General features: G+C 40.5%; 1 protein-coding gene across 3 annotated transcripts in view; it reads left to right on the forward strand.

The window, feature by feature from the left end:
- prex2 (phosphatidylinositol-3,4,5-trisphosphate-dependent Rac exchange factor 2) overlaps positions 1-13,855 on the forward strand; it is a 266,799-nt gene extending 252,944 nt beyond the window's left edge. For all 3 annotated transcript variants that reach the window (XM_060899865.1, XM_060899866.1, XM_060899867.1), the window contains 2 exons: positions 5,532-5,599; positions 12,920-13,855. In XM_060899865.1, the coding sequence (XP_060755848.1) occupies positions 5,532-5,599; positions 12,920-12,965 (114 nt within the window). In that variant the 3' untranslated portion in view covers positions 12,966-13,855. The remainder of the gene's footprint in view (positions 1-5,531; positions 5,600-12,919) is intronic.

The raw sequence follows: 13,855 nt of genomic DNA on the forward strand, positions 1-13,855 counted from the left end.
AGGATTGAATTCTCTTGTATGTGTCCTTTTCTTCACGCCTGTTAGTATAAGCTCTCAGTCTCTCTCTGTTTTGGTCATCTCCTTCGTGTTTGATAGTTCTCGTGAACTAGGTTCCAGGCTACAACAGAGATGATGGAGCTTTCAGAAGAGGAGGGGTTTTACTAGAAGTTCTGTGAGGAACCTGCTGTGTTTCTGCACATCACTAGATACACACACACACACACACACACACACACACACACGTTTGTCTAAGGACAGTTGAGGTGGAGCCGCAAGGTCAAAAAGACAGCACAGTGGCACGGAGCCAAGAAGGGAAGGACACAGTGAGACATCTGTCCTTTAGACACGGCGTCATATTCAAATAGGTGTGCTGCATTTAGACAGAGAACAACAGGAGAGAGAGAGAGAGAGAGAGAGGTGCTTGAAATGGTTGTGTAGAGTAAAAAGCATTGTGAAAGACAGATGGGTAAGCACAGCAAGCAGACAGACAAATGGATGGATGGATGGATGGATGGATGGATGGATGGATGGATGCATGGATGGATGGATAGGTGGGCAGACAGACAGACAGATAGACAGACCGACAGCATGTAGGCAGGTAGATTTATGGGCAAATGGACAGACAAAGAGATTGATGAGCAGACAGACAGCAAGTTGACCCAAAAGACAGACTGAAAGATGGACCAATAGGCAGACAGGCAAACAAAACGAACGGTGAGCAGACAAAACGATGGACAAACGTACAAATTGGCAGACAGATAAACAGAAAATAGATGGACATGTAGTAGAGCAGAGAGATGTATAAAGGCACAATCAGACAGACAAACAAATGGACGGGTGATATAAGAAAACTTCGACGAGTAGGCGTGTCCAAAGCTTTGACTGACAGCATCTACAGTAAGTGCGGCAAAATAACAAAGGCAGTTACGCTTTGTTTCAGATCTGTGTTAGATTTTGCTAGCATGTGAATGAACAATGGGGAGACGGCAGACTTGTAGAGGTGTCTCTAGGCCACCTTATGTATCTTGAATAGATTTTTAATTAAGTATTCAGTGGACCAGGCTGCCCTGGGGGACAAGGCTGTGCTCCAGTTTCCTCCTCAGACTTTAATTAAGACATTCATATAAATATAAAGCACTGTCACTAAACCTCCCATATTCATCCGCTTATTAGTTTCATTGTTCCGTGCCTCACACTGGGGTTGTCAGAAAGGTCCATCTATTACAGCGTCTCCAAAGCACCTTACAGAAATGTATTCATTCATCTTAATAAGCACGCATTAAAATCAGTGTGTGTGGATTTTTTTTTATTAAACAAGGCCATAAACAATGGCAAGGTTTTAAAGTGAATTTTCCAATCCATTCTCTCCATAATGTATTACTGTTTTTAATAATCAGGCTCCAGTGTCAAAAATAACATGGTGGAGTTTATTCCTTTTTGAAGAACAGTCTGTTTTTTCTGTTTACTTCACAAACAGCGAGTTCTAAAACTTCTCTATCAAACATCTAATACCTCACATGTATATATGGAATTATTCTATCCACATTCACTGGATATGAGCAACTGTGCGCTCTGATTGGCTGCTCTACTACTAGGATCTCAGCTCATAGACCGCGAGTAGAGAAAAACAAAATGGCGGAGTGTCTTGTCCAACCAACCGAGGACGAAATAAAAACAAAACCCCTCAAAAAAGCAACAAAATATGGAATGAAAGTATTTGATGGGAAGAACGTATCTTTTTTAAAATTTTTCAAGAATTATTATTATCTCATCTCATCTAATTATCTCTAGCCGCTTTATCCTGTTCTACAGGGTCGCAGGCGAGCTGGAGCCTATCCCAGCTGACTACGGGCGAAAGGCGGGGGACACCCTGGACAAGTCGCCAGGTCATCACAGGGCTGACACATAGACACAGACAACCATTCACACTCACATTCACACCTACGGTCAATTTAGAGTCACCAGTTAACCTAACCTGCATGTCTTTGGACTGTGGGGGAAACCGGAGCACCCGGAGGAAACCCACGCGGACACGGGGAGAACATGCAAACTCCGCACAGAAAGGCCTTCGCCGGCCACGGGGCTCGAACCCGGACCTTCTTGCTGTGAGGCCACAGCGCTAACCACTACACCACCGTGCCACCCCATTATTATTATTATTATAGCATTTTTCACAAATTGCTCCTGTCATTTCACTGGTTTGTTTACTCAAATTTTCAACAAAAAAAAAAGGCTCTGTTTCTCAAAATCCAGTGAACGTGGATAGAATAAAACAGTTATTCCACTCAATCTCGTCGTACATGGCTTATAGCCGACTCAGTGCCAGGCACTTCATCGGCTATCAGCTCATGTACGACTCGATTTCATGGAATAACTGTTAAATAGCTTTGGATAAAAGGCCCAAATTTAATTTATGTCTACGGCGGTATTTCTCCTCTGTATTTTTGCTGCTGAATCTTCACCTGCTTCACCTCCCTCACTCCTAACCACTGTCCTACACACAAACTATTTATAGAAACTGCTAAAGTACGTAAAATGGCGAAGATTTATGTTTTCGTTCCATCTGCATCAGATCGCAGGTGGGCCGCTCACCTATCTGACATGATGGAGCTCCACCTGCAGTGAAAATGATACCTATTAAAACACCACAGAGTGATTCATCTATCTGTGAGCACAGTGTGTGCTGTAATTTACTGCTATAAGTGCATCCAAGGAACGAATCTGACGAGGTCAGTGCCTGAGATAAATGTAACTCGTAAGTCATGGGTTCAGTTGCTCAGCAGCACTGGATCCATTGTCTTTCCTTTCAAAATGATAGTATCGAAGCATCTGGGTGAAATGATACACTGTACTGATTTATGCTTTCGGGAGAAGAAAGAAAATTATTGAGTATAAACATGTATAAAGTATTGTTATTAAAATGAGAAGGAATGGCGATTTAAGCCGTAATTGTTAAACCACCTCCAGCTGGGCAGATTGCACTTAATGAAAACATGATCCTCTGTTTATCGCTAATCTAATTTATCTTCTCTTTATAATGTAGAAGCGGTGGTTCTCATGTAAGTGGGGGAATTTGTAAGCAAAAGGTTAAGAGTTTAAACCTCAAGCCTGCCAGAGAGCCAATGCCAAATGTTTGATTGGTAGTTGATTGGTCAGGAAGTGTTTGGTTTTCCACTGGAACTATGAGACTAATCTAATCTAAACAACTCGTACAAGTTTACAGCTGTAAGACATAATTTGGCTCAGTAACACCATTATGTAAGGAATAACACACTTGGGCGTGCACTGTTATCGGAAATCTATCAACAGTGAGATGGTTTTATGTGGCTTGACACCCCAAAGTTGAGTATTTTCCAATACTAGGTAGTTAACAAGTTCCAGAGTGTCTGATTTCCTCTTATACCACAGCAAATTGCCAATGGTTTTAATATTTTTTTAATTAATGAACAATGTCATTTTTTTTATGCATTAGTAGTTAGTGTGATGGCAAGCACACTATTGTTATCCATCAGACAACTTTTTTTGCCATGCTTCTTCTCCAGCAGTTTTTGAAATACTGTACTGACCCTAAACCAACTTCAGCTCGTCTGTCCTGTGCCTGAATGGTGTGCTTGGATGCAAGTTTTGGAAAGACGCACTCGTTTTCTCATTTTTTAAAAATAATTTTCCCTCCTCTATTGAAATGAATGGAGTTCCAGAATCAGAGTTTTCCTGCTGGGTCGCATTTCATCAGAGAGCCACCAAATGTCAAATGTTATATCATGTCAGGACAGGACAGCTCACCCAACACGGACATCAAATCAGTTATGACAAGCATTCATCTTTTTCTTGCTTTTCATCCATCAGTTTGTCTCCCATTGATGGCCATGCATTTTTGGCTTCATAGAAATATATGGAGTTTTGGAAACAGAGTCTTCCTGTTCGGTCATGCTTCGATAGAGAGCCACCAAAATTAATTTCATAACTCAGACCATTCACCCCGCATCCATCCATCCATCCATCCATCCATCCATCCATCATGAGCTGCGCTCATCTTTTTTTTGTGGAGCAATCACGCTCGCATTTTCTTGCAGAAACTCATCTGTAGTTAGACTTGAACATCCTTGAGACAAGTTAATTCATGTGATAAAGAGACTGAAATTCCGGAAGACTTTCACGCTGACACTGGAGACTAAATATCTCCTTACAGAAAGTTTCACCGTATCAAAATTGTTATTCTATATGATATAACAACACTTTTTTAAAAATAGTCTGTTTATTATTAGTATTAGATCATGTGAAGCATCCCTGTGTCAGTTATTACTATAGAAATTATAGAAAAATTAATTATAGAAAATAATTCATCTTCTAACCAATTCTAGAATATTATACAGTAGTAAACCGTAGGTGCTAAAGAAGGCAACTGGACTTGCTTGAAATTCTTGACGACGTTTCACTTCTCATCCAAAAAGCTTCTTCGGTTCTGTCTGACTAGTGGGGAGTTCCAGGTATTTATCCTCTAGTGGACCAAAAGCAACCCTAAGGAGAGTCGTTGAGGTCACATGGGCTGTTGAGTCATCCTGTAGGCGTAGGTCTACACGTGCAGTCTATCTTCATCTCAGTAACAAAGGACACTCGTTTCAGGACTGCAATGTACACATTTTAGCCAGAGAAGACTGTTGGTTTGAAAGAGGAGTAAAAGAAGCCATCTTCGTCAACCTGGACCAACCACTGCTGAACAGAGGAGGTGATCTGAGACACCACTTATCAACCACCTATAATGCAGTCCTTGGCACACTTCCCAGAAAACTGAATACACATCCACACCAAAACTCAGCTGACTTCAATGACTTGCATGATGGCAGAGAGAGCCAATGACCCACAGATCACCCTAACGACCCTCTAGGCTGCTAACACCATTCACACCCGTCTCCCAGTGACCTACACCTACAGGATGACTCAACAACCCATGTGACCTCAACAACTCCCCTGAGGGTTGCTTTTGGTCCACTAGAGGATAAATACCTGGAACTCCCCACTAGTCAGACAGAATTGAAGAAGCCTTTCAGATGAGAGGTGAAACATCTTCAAGAATTTCAAGAAAGTCCAGTTGCCTTCTTTAACGCCTACGGTTTACTATGACCTGGATGACTGAGTATATAGAGTAAACAGTATACAGTAGTATACTGTATATTCTAACTTTTCATCCATGCCATGTAAGTACCTACGTCTGACGTGTGTAACGATTCAGACGTGCAGGTTGCACAGCCCTAAATCAGAGGCTATAAGCTTCCACTATTTGCTCGTGACATTAACCTTGTAGCTCCGGTGCAGTGCCCTGTTTTGGCTGATTGATTATTTTTTAAAGTTAGAGTGGGAAAAAGAAATGTGTATGGCGTTCTGCTGCTTGCTTTGGGGGTGTTTACTTATTGCCTCGGCTGTTTGTTGTTCAGTCTCTCAGCCTCTCAAATCCGTCGATCTTCATACTGTATAAAAGCTGACCTGCTCTCAGGCATGTGTGTAATTTGTAATCATGGCTTTCTGTTTTTCAGGGCGCCAGAGTGCAGAACTCGGCCAAGAACCTGGGAGTGAGAGACCGAACCCCGTCTTCGGTGCCAAGGTAACCAGAACCAGCCTGCTTTACACACACACACATTCAACTCCAGATTGTGGTTTTCCCCTCAGACCTCGAAGAAATTTGAATGAGGTGTAATGGAGATTCTAAAACACTGGAGAAAATGTAATTTAGTTTTTTGGACGTGTGCTCCTTTCTACACACTGTATATCATGTTCACATGAGCTCCACATGACAGTAATTTGCTTTAGTATTGATGTATGAGCAGCTGGAAGCTGTTACTATAATAAACAGCTTCACATGTTCATGGCCTGACCATGTGTTTGGCAGCGTGGTGGAATCAAAAAGTATCCAGTAGAATAAACTGTTTATAATGTTGTCTTCACAGCAGGGCAGTCAAATAGAAATGTTTTACTGATTGACTTAAATTTTATATAAATAAGTCCAGGTTCAGTGAAGTGCCTGGAACCTCAAATTCCAAGATTGAGAACAGAGAACCGCTGTCAGGTCCGTAAGGTTCTTCTTGAACCAGTAGAACACCAGGAGGTGTGCTGTGATAGGAAAATAATCCACAGCAGCGTAGTGTGATGCAACCTGACACAAAGCAGAGGTGTTTTATTGCTCTTATATCACAGCAAATAGCGAAAGATTGGAATTTTTAATTTATTAATAACTGGCATGTTGTGCTTTTTATCCATTTATAGTTACAGTTTAATGCTGTGGAATGTCCATGAATCAAGTTTGCACCCAGTCTCTCTTTTGACTTTCGCTTGAAGTTAGTGAGACAAAAAATTAAATGAAATAGCAAATTAAAAACAAATACAACAGAAATGTGTGTGTGTGTGTGTGTGTGTGTGTGTGTGTGTGTGTGTGTGTGTGTGTGTGTGTGTATACAGTGGTGCTTGAAAGTTTGTGAACCCTTGAGAATTTTCTATATTTCTGCATAAATATGACCTAAAACATCATCAGATTTTCACACAAGTCCTAAAAGTGGATAAAGAGAACCCAGTTAAACAAATGAGACTAAAATATTATACTTGGTCATTTATTTATTGAGGAAAATGATCCAATATTACATATCTGTGAGTGGCAAAAGTATGTGAACCTCTAGGATTAGCAGTTAATTTGAAGGTGAAATTAGAGTCAGGTGTTTTCAATCAATGGGATGACAATCAGGTGTGAGTGGGCACCCTGTTTTATTTAAAGAACAGGGATCTATCAAAGTCTGATCTTCACAACACATGTTTGTGGAAGTGTATCATGGCATGAACAAAGGAGATTTCTGAGGACCTCAGACAAAGCGTTGTTGATGCGCATCAGGCTGGAAAATGTTACAAAACCATCTCTAAAGAGTTTGGACTCCACCAATCCACGGTCAGACAGATTGCGTACAAATGGAGGAAATTCAAGACCATTGTTACCCTCCCCAGGAGTGGTCGACCAACAAAGATCACTCCAAGAGCAAAGCGTGTAATAGTCGGTGAGGTCACAAAGGACCCCAGGGTAACTTCTAAGCAACTGAAGGCCTCTCTCACATTGGCTAATGTTAATGTTCATGAGTCCACCATCAGGAGAACACTGAACAACAATGGTGTGCATGGCAGGGTTGCAAGGAGAAAGCCACTGCTCTCCAAAAAGATCATTGCTGCTCATCTGCAGTTTGCTAAAGATCACGTGGACATGCCAGAAGGCTTTTGGGAAAATTTTTGTGGACGGATGAGACCAAACTAGAACTTTTTGGTTTAAATGAAAAGTGTTATGTTTGGAGAAAGAAAAACACTGCATTCCAGCATAAGAACCTTATCCCATCTGTGAAACATGGTGGTGGTAGTATCATGGTTTGGGCCTGTTGTGCTGCATCTGGGTCAGGACGGCTTGCCATCATTGATGGAACAATGAATTCTGAATGATGCCAGCGAATTCTAAAGGAAAATGTCAGGACATCTGTCCATGAACTGAGGCTACATCCACACGACAACGGCAACAAGATGTTATTTAAAAAAATATCGCGTCCAAATGGGCAACGATCAGTAAAATATCAGGTCCATATGGCAACGCAACGCTTGCTGAAAACGATGCAATACACATGCCACACCTCTAGGGGCGCTGTAAGACGGTCCCTTCAGAGACACCAGAACAATAGAAGAAGTAAGGACGCATGCGCATAAACTATTATGCGCGAGACTTCATATTAGCCACAAAGTCAGGAAAATCTGTTCGTAAAATTACATTATAATGACCAAATACAATGAAAAGTATTTTTCCAGTCTCACCTGTGAAAGGTAATCCCATGTGATCTCGTTTGGACGGTAAACCTGTTGGTACAGTTAAACGCAGCACATGAATGAGGCATCTTTATTCTCCGCTTTGACCTATCCAATATGGCGGCGAGGATGACGTATGATTCTACGCGGAAGGCGGCATCTTTAATGGTCCAGAATAAATTGAATGCTACACGTTGATGGATTAATTTGTTCTTCTATGCCCTTTTTGAGGAATGTATTGTAGGACTTAAACCCACATCTGAAGAGGTGAGATCGCTCCTTTTTTTCCCTATTTTTGCTGGCGGGATTGACTCTGCCCTAAGGGCTATTTTCTCTCTCTCTCTCTCTCTCTCTCTCTCTCTCTCTCTCTCTCTCTCTCACACTTTGCACCATTACACAATAAATATTCACAGTGAAAATATTTTGTAAGCGCATTTCATGAACCAAGTTATAGGATTTGTTGACAACTTGCATCAAGTTCGTTACACTTCTACCCGGCGTGAAGCACTGACAGTCATGTGGTTGTGATGTCATCGTAAACAAATCCGTTCTACTCATCCAGACGACTTCACAACGGCAACGTTGCCAGATCTTTCCACTCTGGAACCCGTTCTCAAAAGATTGCGTTTTGGGGCACCCAAAACGCCGGTGCCGTGTGGACGCCAGGCCTAAACGATAAACAATTGTATCGGATTCACCTGAATCCGTTGCCGTGTGGACAGGGCATGAATCTCAAGAGAAGGTGGGTCATGCAGCAAGACAACGACCCTAAACACCCAAGTTGTTCTGCCAAAGAATGGTTAAAGAAGAATAAAGTGAATGTTTTGGAATGGCCAAGTCAAAGTCCTGACCTTAATCCAATGGAAATGTTGTGGAAGGACCTGAAGCGAGCAGTTCATGTGAGGAAACCCACCAACATCCCAGAGTTGAAGCTGTTCTGTACGGAGGAATGGGCTAAAATTCCTCCAAGCCGGTGTGCAGGACTGATCAACAGTTACCGCAAACGTTTAGTTGCAGTTATTGCTGCACAAGGGGGTCACACCAGATACTGAAAGCAAAGGTTCACATACTTTTGCCACTCACAGATTTGTAATATTGGATCATTTTCCTCAATAAATAAATGACCAAGTATAATATTTTTGTCTGATTTGTTTAACTGGGTTCTCTTTATCTACTTTTAGGACTTGTGTGAAAATCTGATGATGTTTTTGGTCATATTTATGCAGAAATATAGACAATTCTAAAGGAGGCGGCACGGTGGTGTAGTGGTTAGCGCTGTCGCCTCACAGCAAGAAGGTCCGGGTTCGAGCCCCGTGGCCGACGAGGGCCTTTCTGTGTGGAGTTTGCATGTTCTCCCCGTGTCCGCGTGGGTTTCCTCCGGGTGCTCCGGTTTCCCCCCACAGTCCAAAGACATGCAGGTTAGGTTAACTGGTGACTCTAAATTGACCGTAGGTGTGAATGTGAGTGTGAATGGTTGTCTGTGTCTATGTGTCAGCCCTGTGATGACCTGGCGACTTGTCCAGGGTGTACCCCGCCTTTCGCCCGTAGTCAGCTGGGATAGACTCCAGCTTGCCTGCGACCCTGTAGAACAGGATAAAGCGGCTAGAGATAATGAGATGAGAATGATATATATATATATATATATGTGTGTGTGTGTGTGTGTGTGTGTGTGTGTGTGTGTGTGTGTGTGTTTTATTTGTTAGTGTGATCTAGTGATCTAGTACAACTAACCTTATTGTTTTTACAAAAATGAACGAGTTTCTGTATTATAATGAAATTATTTCTGTCTTTAAATAGGCACATCAGGTGAAAATTCAAATTAAATCCAAACTGCTTGAAATGAGGCTCATTGAATTCAGAATTGAATGCAGAGCAACATACTTTTTACCGAATTAAAATATGTTTATCCATTCTTGAGATATTACAAATCAAAGATTGAAAAAAACGGCTTAATTCTGAGAAAACTGCCGTAATATTCTGTATGAGGATCGCATGGTCCAAAATGGGCCTCATTAACCAATGAGATCAAATGGCTTATAACATTCTATTTTTCAAGATATTTACATGGAAATTGGCGGCACATAGATGGTTATATACTGAATACTAAGTTTGAAAATTAGTAAAACCAAATAATGCAAATCAGTATTTAATTAGTATTAATTATGCTAATTAGGTAAAACCGTTAAATCGGTATACTCTCTTCTTCAAAGTTTCACCAAATGGCTTTATTTGTGCAATATAAAGCTGATCTTAACTCTCATTTATACATCACAAAGAAGGAGAAATCACTGTTAATTATAAAATATGCATAAATAAGCACTGAATGTCATTCACATCTACCATTCTCTATCAAAATAAAAAAGTAATAAAAGATTATTTCTAATACCCTCTTTGTGCTCTGTAGGCCTTTGTATTTCTCAAAAGTAAGGCCTACTAGTGTTTATATTAAAGAATATAAATTATAATATTCACAGCTTTCAAGGCGAACCTCGAAAAAACTGTGATCCACAGCCAATAAACGACTCCAATTGAGTGTCAATTTGAAATTGACACTCACGTTTCTGACTTCTGGTTTTTTAAAATATAATTCCGACCACTAAGATCTCAATATTTTTCATCAAAGCAACTCCAGTTACATTCTAAAATAGTTATTTATTTACAGGAATCAGTTTGATTTGGAAAAAAAATAAGTAGGTAAAGCTATGAAAACTCACTTCAAAGTCTCCCATGAATCATAACATAAAAACCAGCTGATGGAAAATTTTGCTGAGTCCTTCATCAAAAACAGTGAGAGTGAGAGAACATCTCTATAAAAGTTTTCTGATTTATCTTCACAAGTAATCCAGTCGGAAACCGATCAGGAGAGAGAGAGAGCCTGAGCGCTTTCCCGTGACTCAAAAAGCACCGGCACTTTCCTGACATCCCGTGAGCAGAGAGTGAACTCTCTTGTACTGACTTCAACCTGCCGTTACTCCCAAAGTACTGAACAGATCTTAACCAGATACATTTATTTTTTAAAGGAGATATTATACGTTTTTTAATTATATTTTTCACGATAGAAAATATTCAAAAGTTAAGCAATGACAGATCTGGAAACTTTGATGAGCATGTGCATGCACAGTTTTCACAGCACGGCCAGCGAGCGTCTGATATACCTAGTTTAAAATGTATTTCTGACATTATTTTATGTACAAACTAGACAGGGACACTCTAACGAGTGCAAACCCCGCCTTTTCCCTATTAAAATACATTGGGCGAAAATTGTGAAGTTCTGCCATGACCTTGACCTTTGACCTTTGACCTCCAAAATTTAATGGTTTCCTTCCTGGGTGATTGGCAACACGTACAAAATTTGGTCCAAATCGATCCATTGGTTCTTGAGATATCTTGCAGACACACAGACAGACAGACAGACAGACAGACAGACAGATACACACACACACAGACTGACACAGGTGAAAATAATAACCCCTCCCACTACTGTCGGCGGGGTTAATAAAACTGCCCAAGACTGAAGACTGTGTGAACATGTGAATGTGCAGAGACACCACCTTATAATAGCCAACCTTTCTAATAAAATTTTAAATATACAGTACTGTACCAAAGTCTTAGGCACCCTATTTTTTTCATTCAAACTTTATTATAGATTTCTGTTTTATGACTTCTACATTATCGAGTCATTACAAAAACATTGTAGAGTCCAAACGTTTGTTTTTTTCCAGCACAAAATTAAATGTTCCAGAAATAAAAGTTTGTATCCGAGCAGCATATTACATAAGTGACCACTTTTCAGATGAAAAAAGAAAACCTAATGAAGGCTGCTGGGTTTTGGTACAAAATGAAGTAAGTGTGACAGTCAAAGTGTCCAGAAGAACTGGGGCTGGTTCTGTAAGATGCTCAGTAAAACCTACAGCTCATTTCCGCATCAAACTGCACTCACTGGACCCGAGACTACATTATTTTTTTAAAGCAAAGGGTCGTCTCACACCAAATACTGACTTTGTTTCATTTATTATGGCTTACTGATTACTGTTTATAGTATTTTTTTAATGTTGAAACATTTCATTTCATTATTTTTAAGCCATTTTTGTTCCACAGCATTTCTTTACATGTGCCTAAGACTTTTGCACAGCACTGTATATTTGTACTACAGTATATGTAACTTTCGAAGGAACACCATACACCAGACTATTGCTTTTCTGTTCTAACACATCTCAAATGTGCTCTACTGGATTCAGATCTGGTGACTGGAGATGTCACTGAAGTACTCTGAACTCACTGTTCAGACTGTTCATGGAGCCAGTTAGAAATGACTGGGTGCATTTTCATGCTGGAGGTCGCCATTATACAATGGGTAAATTGTGACCATAATGGGATATATGTAACCAGCGACACTATTTAGATTAGACTTAGGCTGTGGCACTTAAACAATGCCTGTTTAATATTAAATGGACTAAATTTTAGAAAAAAAAATTCCCCGCATCATTGCACAACCACCACCAGCTTTTCACACTAGGCAGGCTTCTAGTATCATCTAGTACCATTTTGTTGCAGCAGAACCTGCTCCCCTGAATCAGATTCCTGTGCTGGTTGATAGGACAGGAACCCAATGTGGTCTTGTGTTGTTGTAACCCGTCAGTGTCAGGTATTGAAGTATGCTGAGATGCTTTTCTGCTCACCACGGTTGTAAACAGTGGTTATTTGAGTTACGATAGCCTTAATGTCAGCTTGTACCAAAATCCCAAGAGATCAACAGGTTTCTGAAATACAGAAACCTGTCCATCAGGCACTGACAGAGCTTCCAAGTCAACCAAGGTCACTTTTTTCCTAATTAGGATGCTTGATGTGAACATTAATTGAAGCTCTTGATCTGTATCTGCATGATTTTATGCATTGTGCTGCGACCATATGACTGGCTCATTGGATAATTGCGTGACTGATTAGGTGTAAGGGGTAAAAGTGGAACAAATAAAGTTGTCAGATGGTCTATAGTGCAGTCTTAAATATTTTGTATATGATTTTTATTTCGATTGTAGATTCTGTGCACTGTTTTTGGGTTCCACCTATTAATCTGTAATCTCACTTCTCTTTTTTCTTCTAGACTGTATAAGTTGTGCCAGCCTCCACCCCCTGACGGTGACCCATGACTTCTCAACCTCCAGAGTCATGTTGGATATCGAGCAGCCGTAGTCCAGCCTCTCCCACAAATACACTCTCACACACATACACACGCACACACACACACGCGCACACACATGTCCTGAGGGTTGTGTCTGGAAGCCCACCCACTCTCAGTCTCTGAGGGGTTCACCGTATCCGTGCCTCTCTTCACCGCATCAGGGTTATCAGAGCTTTTTAAAACCCACATTGTTGTGGTTCCAGGCTCCATCTTATTCCAGACAGAAGATCAAAACACGTGGGATGTTTTTGTCTCTAGGCTGCTGTCTGAATCAGTAACATGTCAATCAAACCAGACACTTCATAGCATTTGTTATAGAAATTATATCTGAAATGAGACAAAGCCTCTGTGGCACTCACAGAAAGCTCTGACTTTTGGTGTGTTATTGCTTTCGATTTTGAGATGAACTCAAGGAAGATGGATAAAGAAGAGGCTGAAAGCCTTTATAGTCTGTACTCGTGTGTATTCTTTCTTTGTTTTCTAGAAGCATAAATTAGACATGTGGACATTCGTTTTCACGTTGAAATGTTGAAGAATGCCGATGAACTCCATGTGTTAAGCTGAAAGATCCAGATTCAGTCATTTCAAATATGATGTTATCAGTGTTACTATTACGTAGTGGATATGAATCCTCAAATATTTTGTACTCAGGAGTCATTCTATATGATATAATATCTCAGTGCTGTTTAGTATAACGCAGGAAAAGGATTTTTTTTAATTACTATGCAAATGAACGAAAGAGAAAATTCCACCACCAGCTGTCTCTATTCCTGCAAAATCTTTTTTGGTAAATAAAAAACAAAACCGAGATGTTTAATTACTGTGAGTCGTGTGTCCATATGGTGTCTTGTTAGTACT

This window comes from Neoarius graeffei, chromosome 19 (assembly GCF_027579695.1).
Source record: "Neoarius graeffei isolate fNeoGra1 chromosome 19, fNeoGra1.pri, whole genome shotgun sequence".
Taxonomy (NCBI): Eukaryota; Metazoa; Chordata; class Actinopteri; order Siluriformes; family Ariidae; genus Neoarius; species Neoarius graeffei.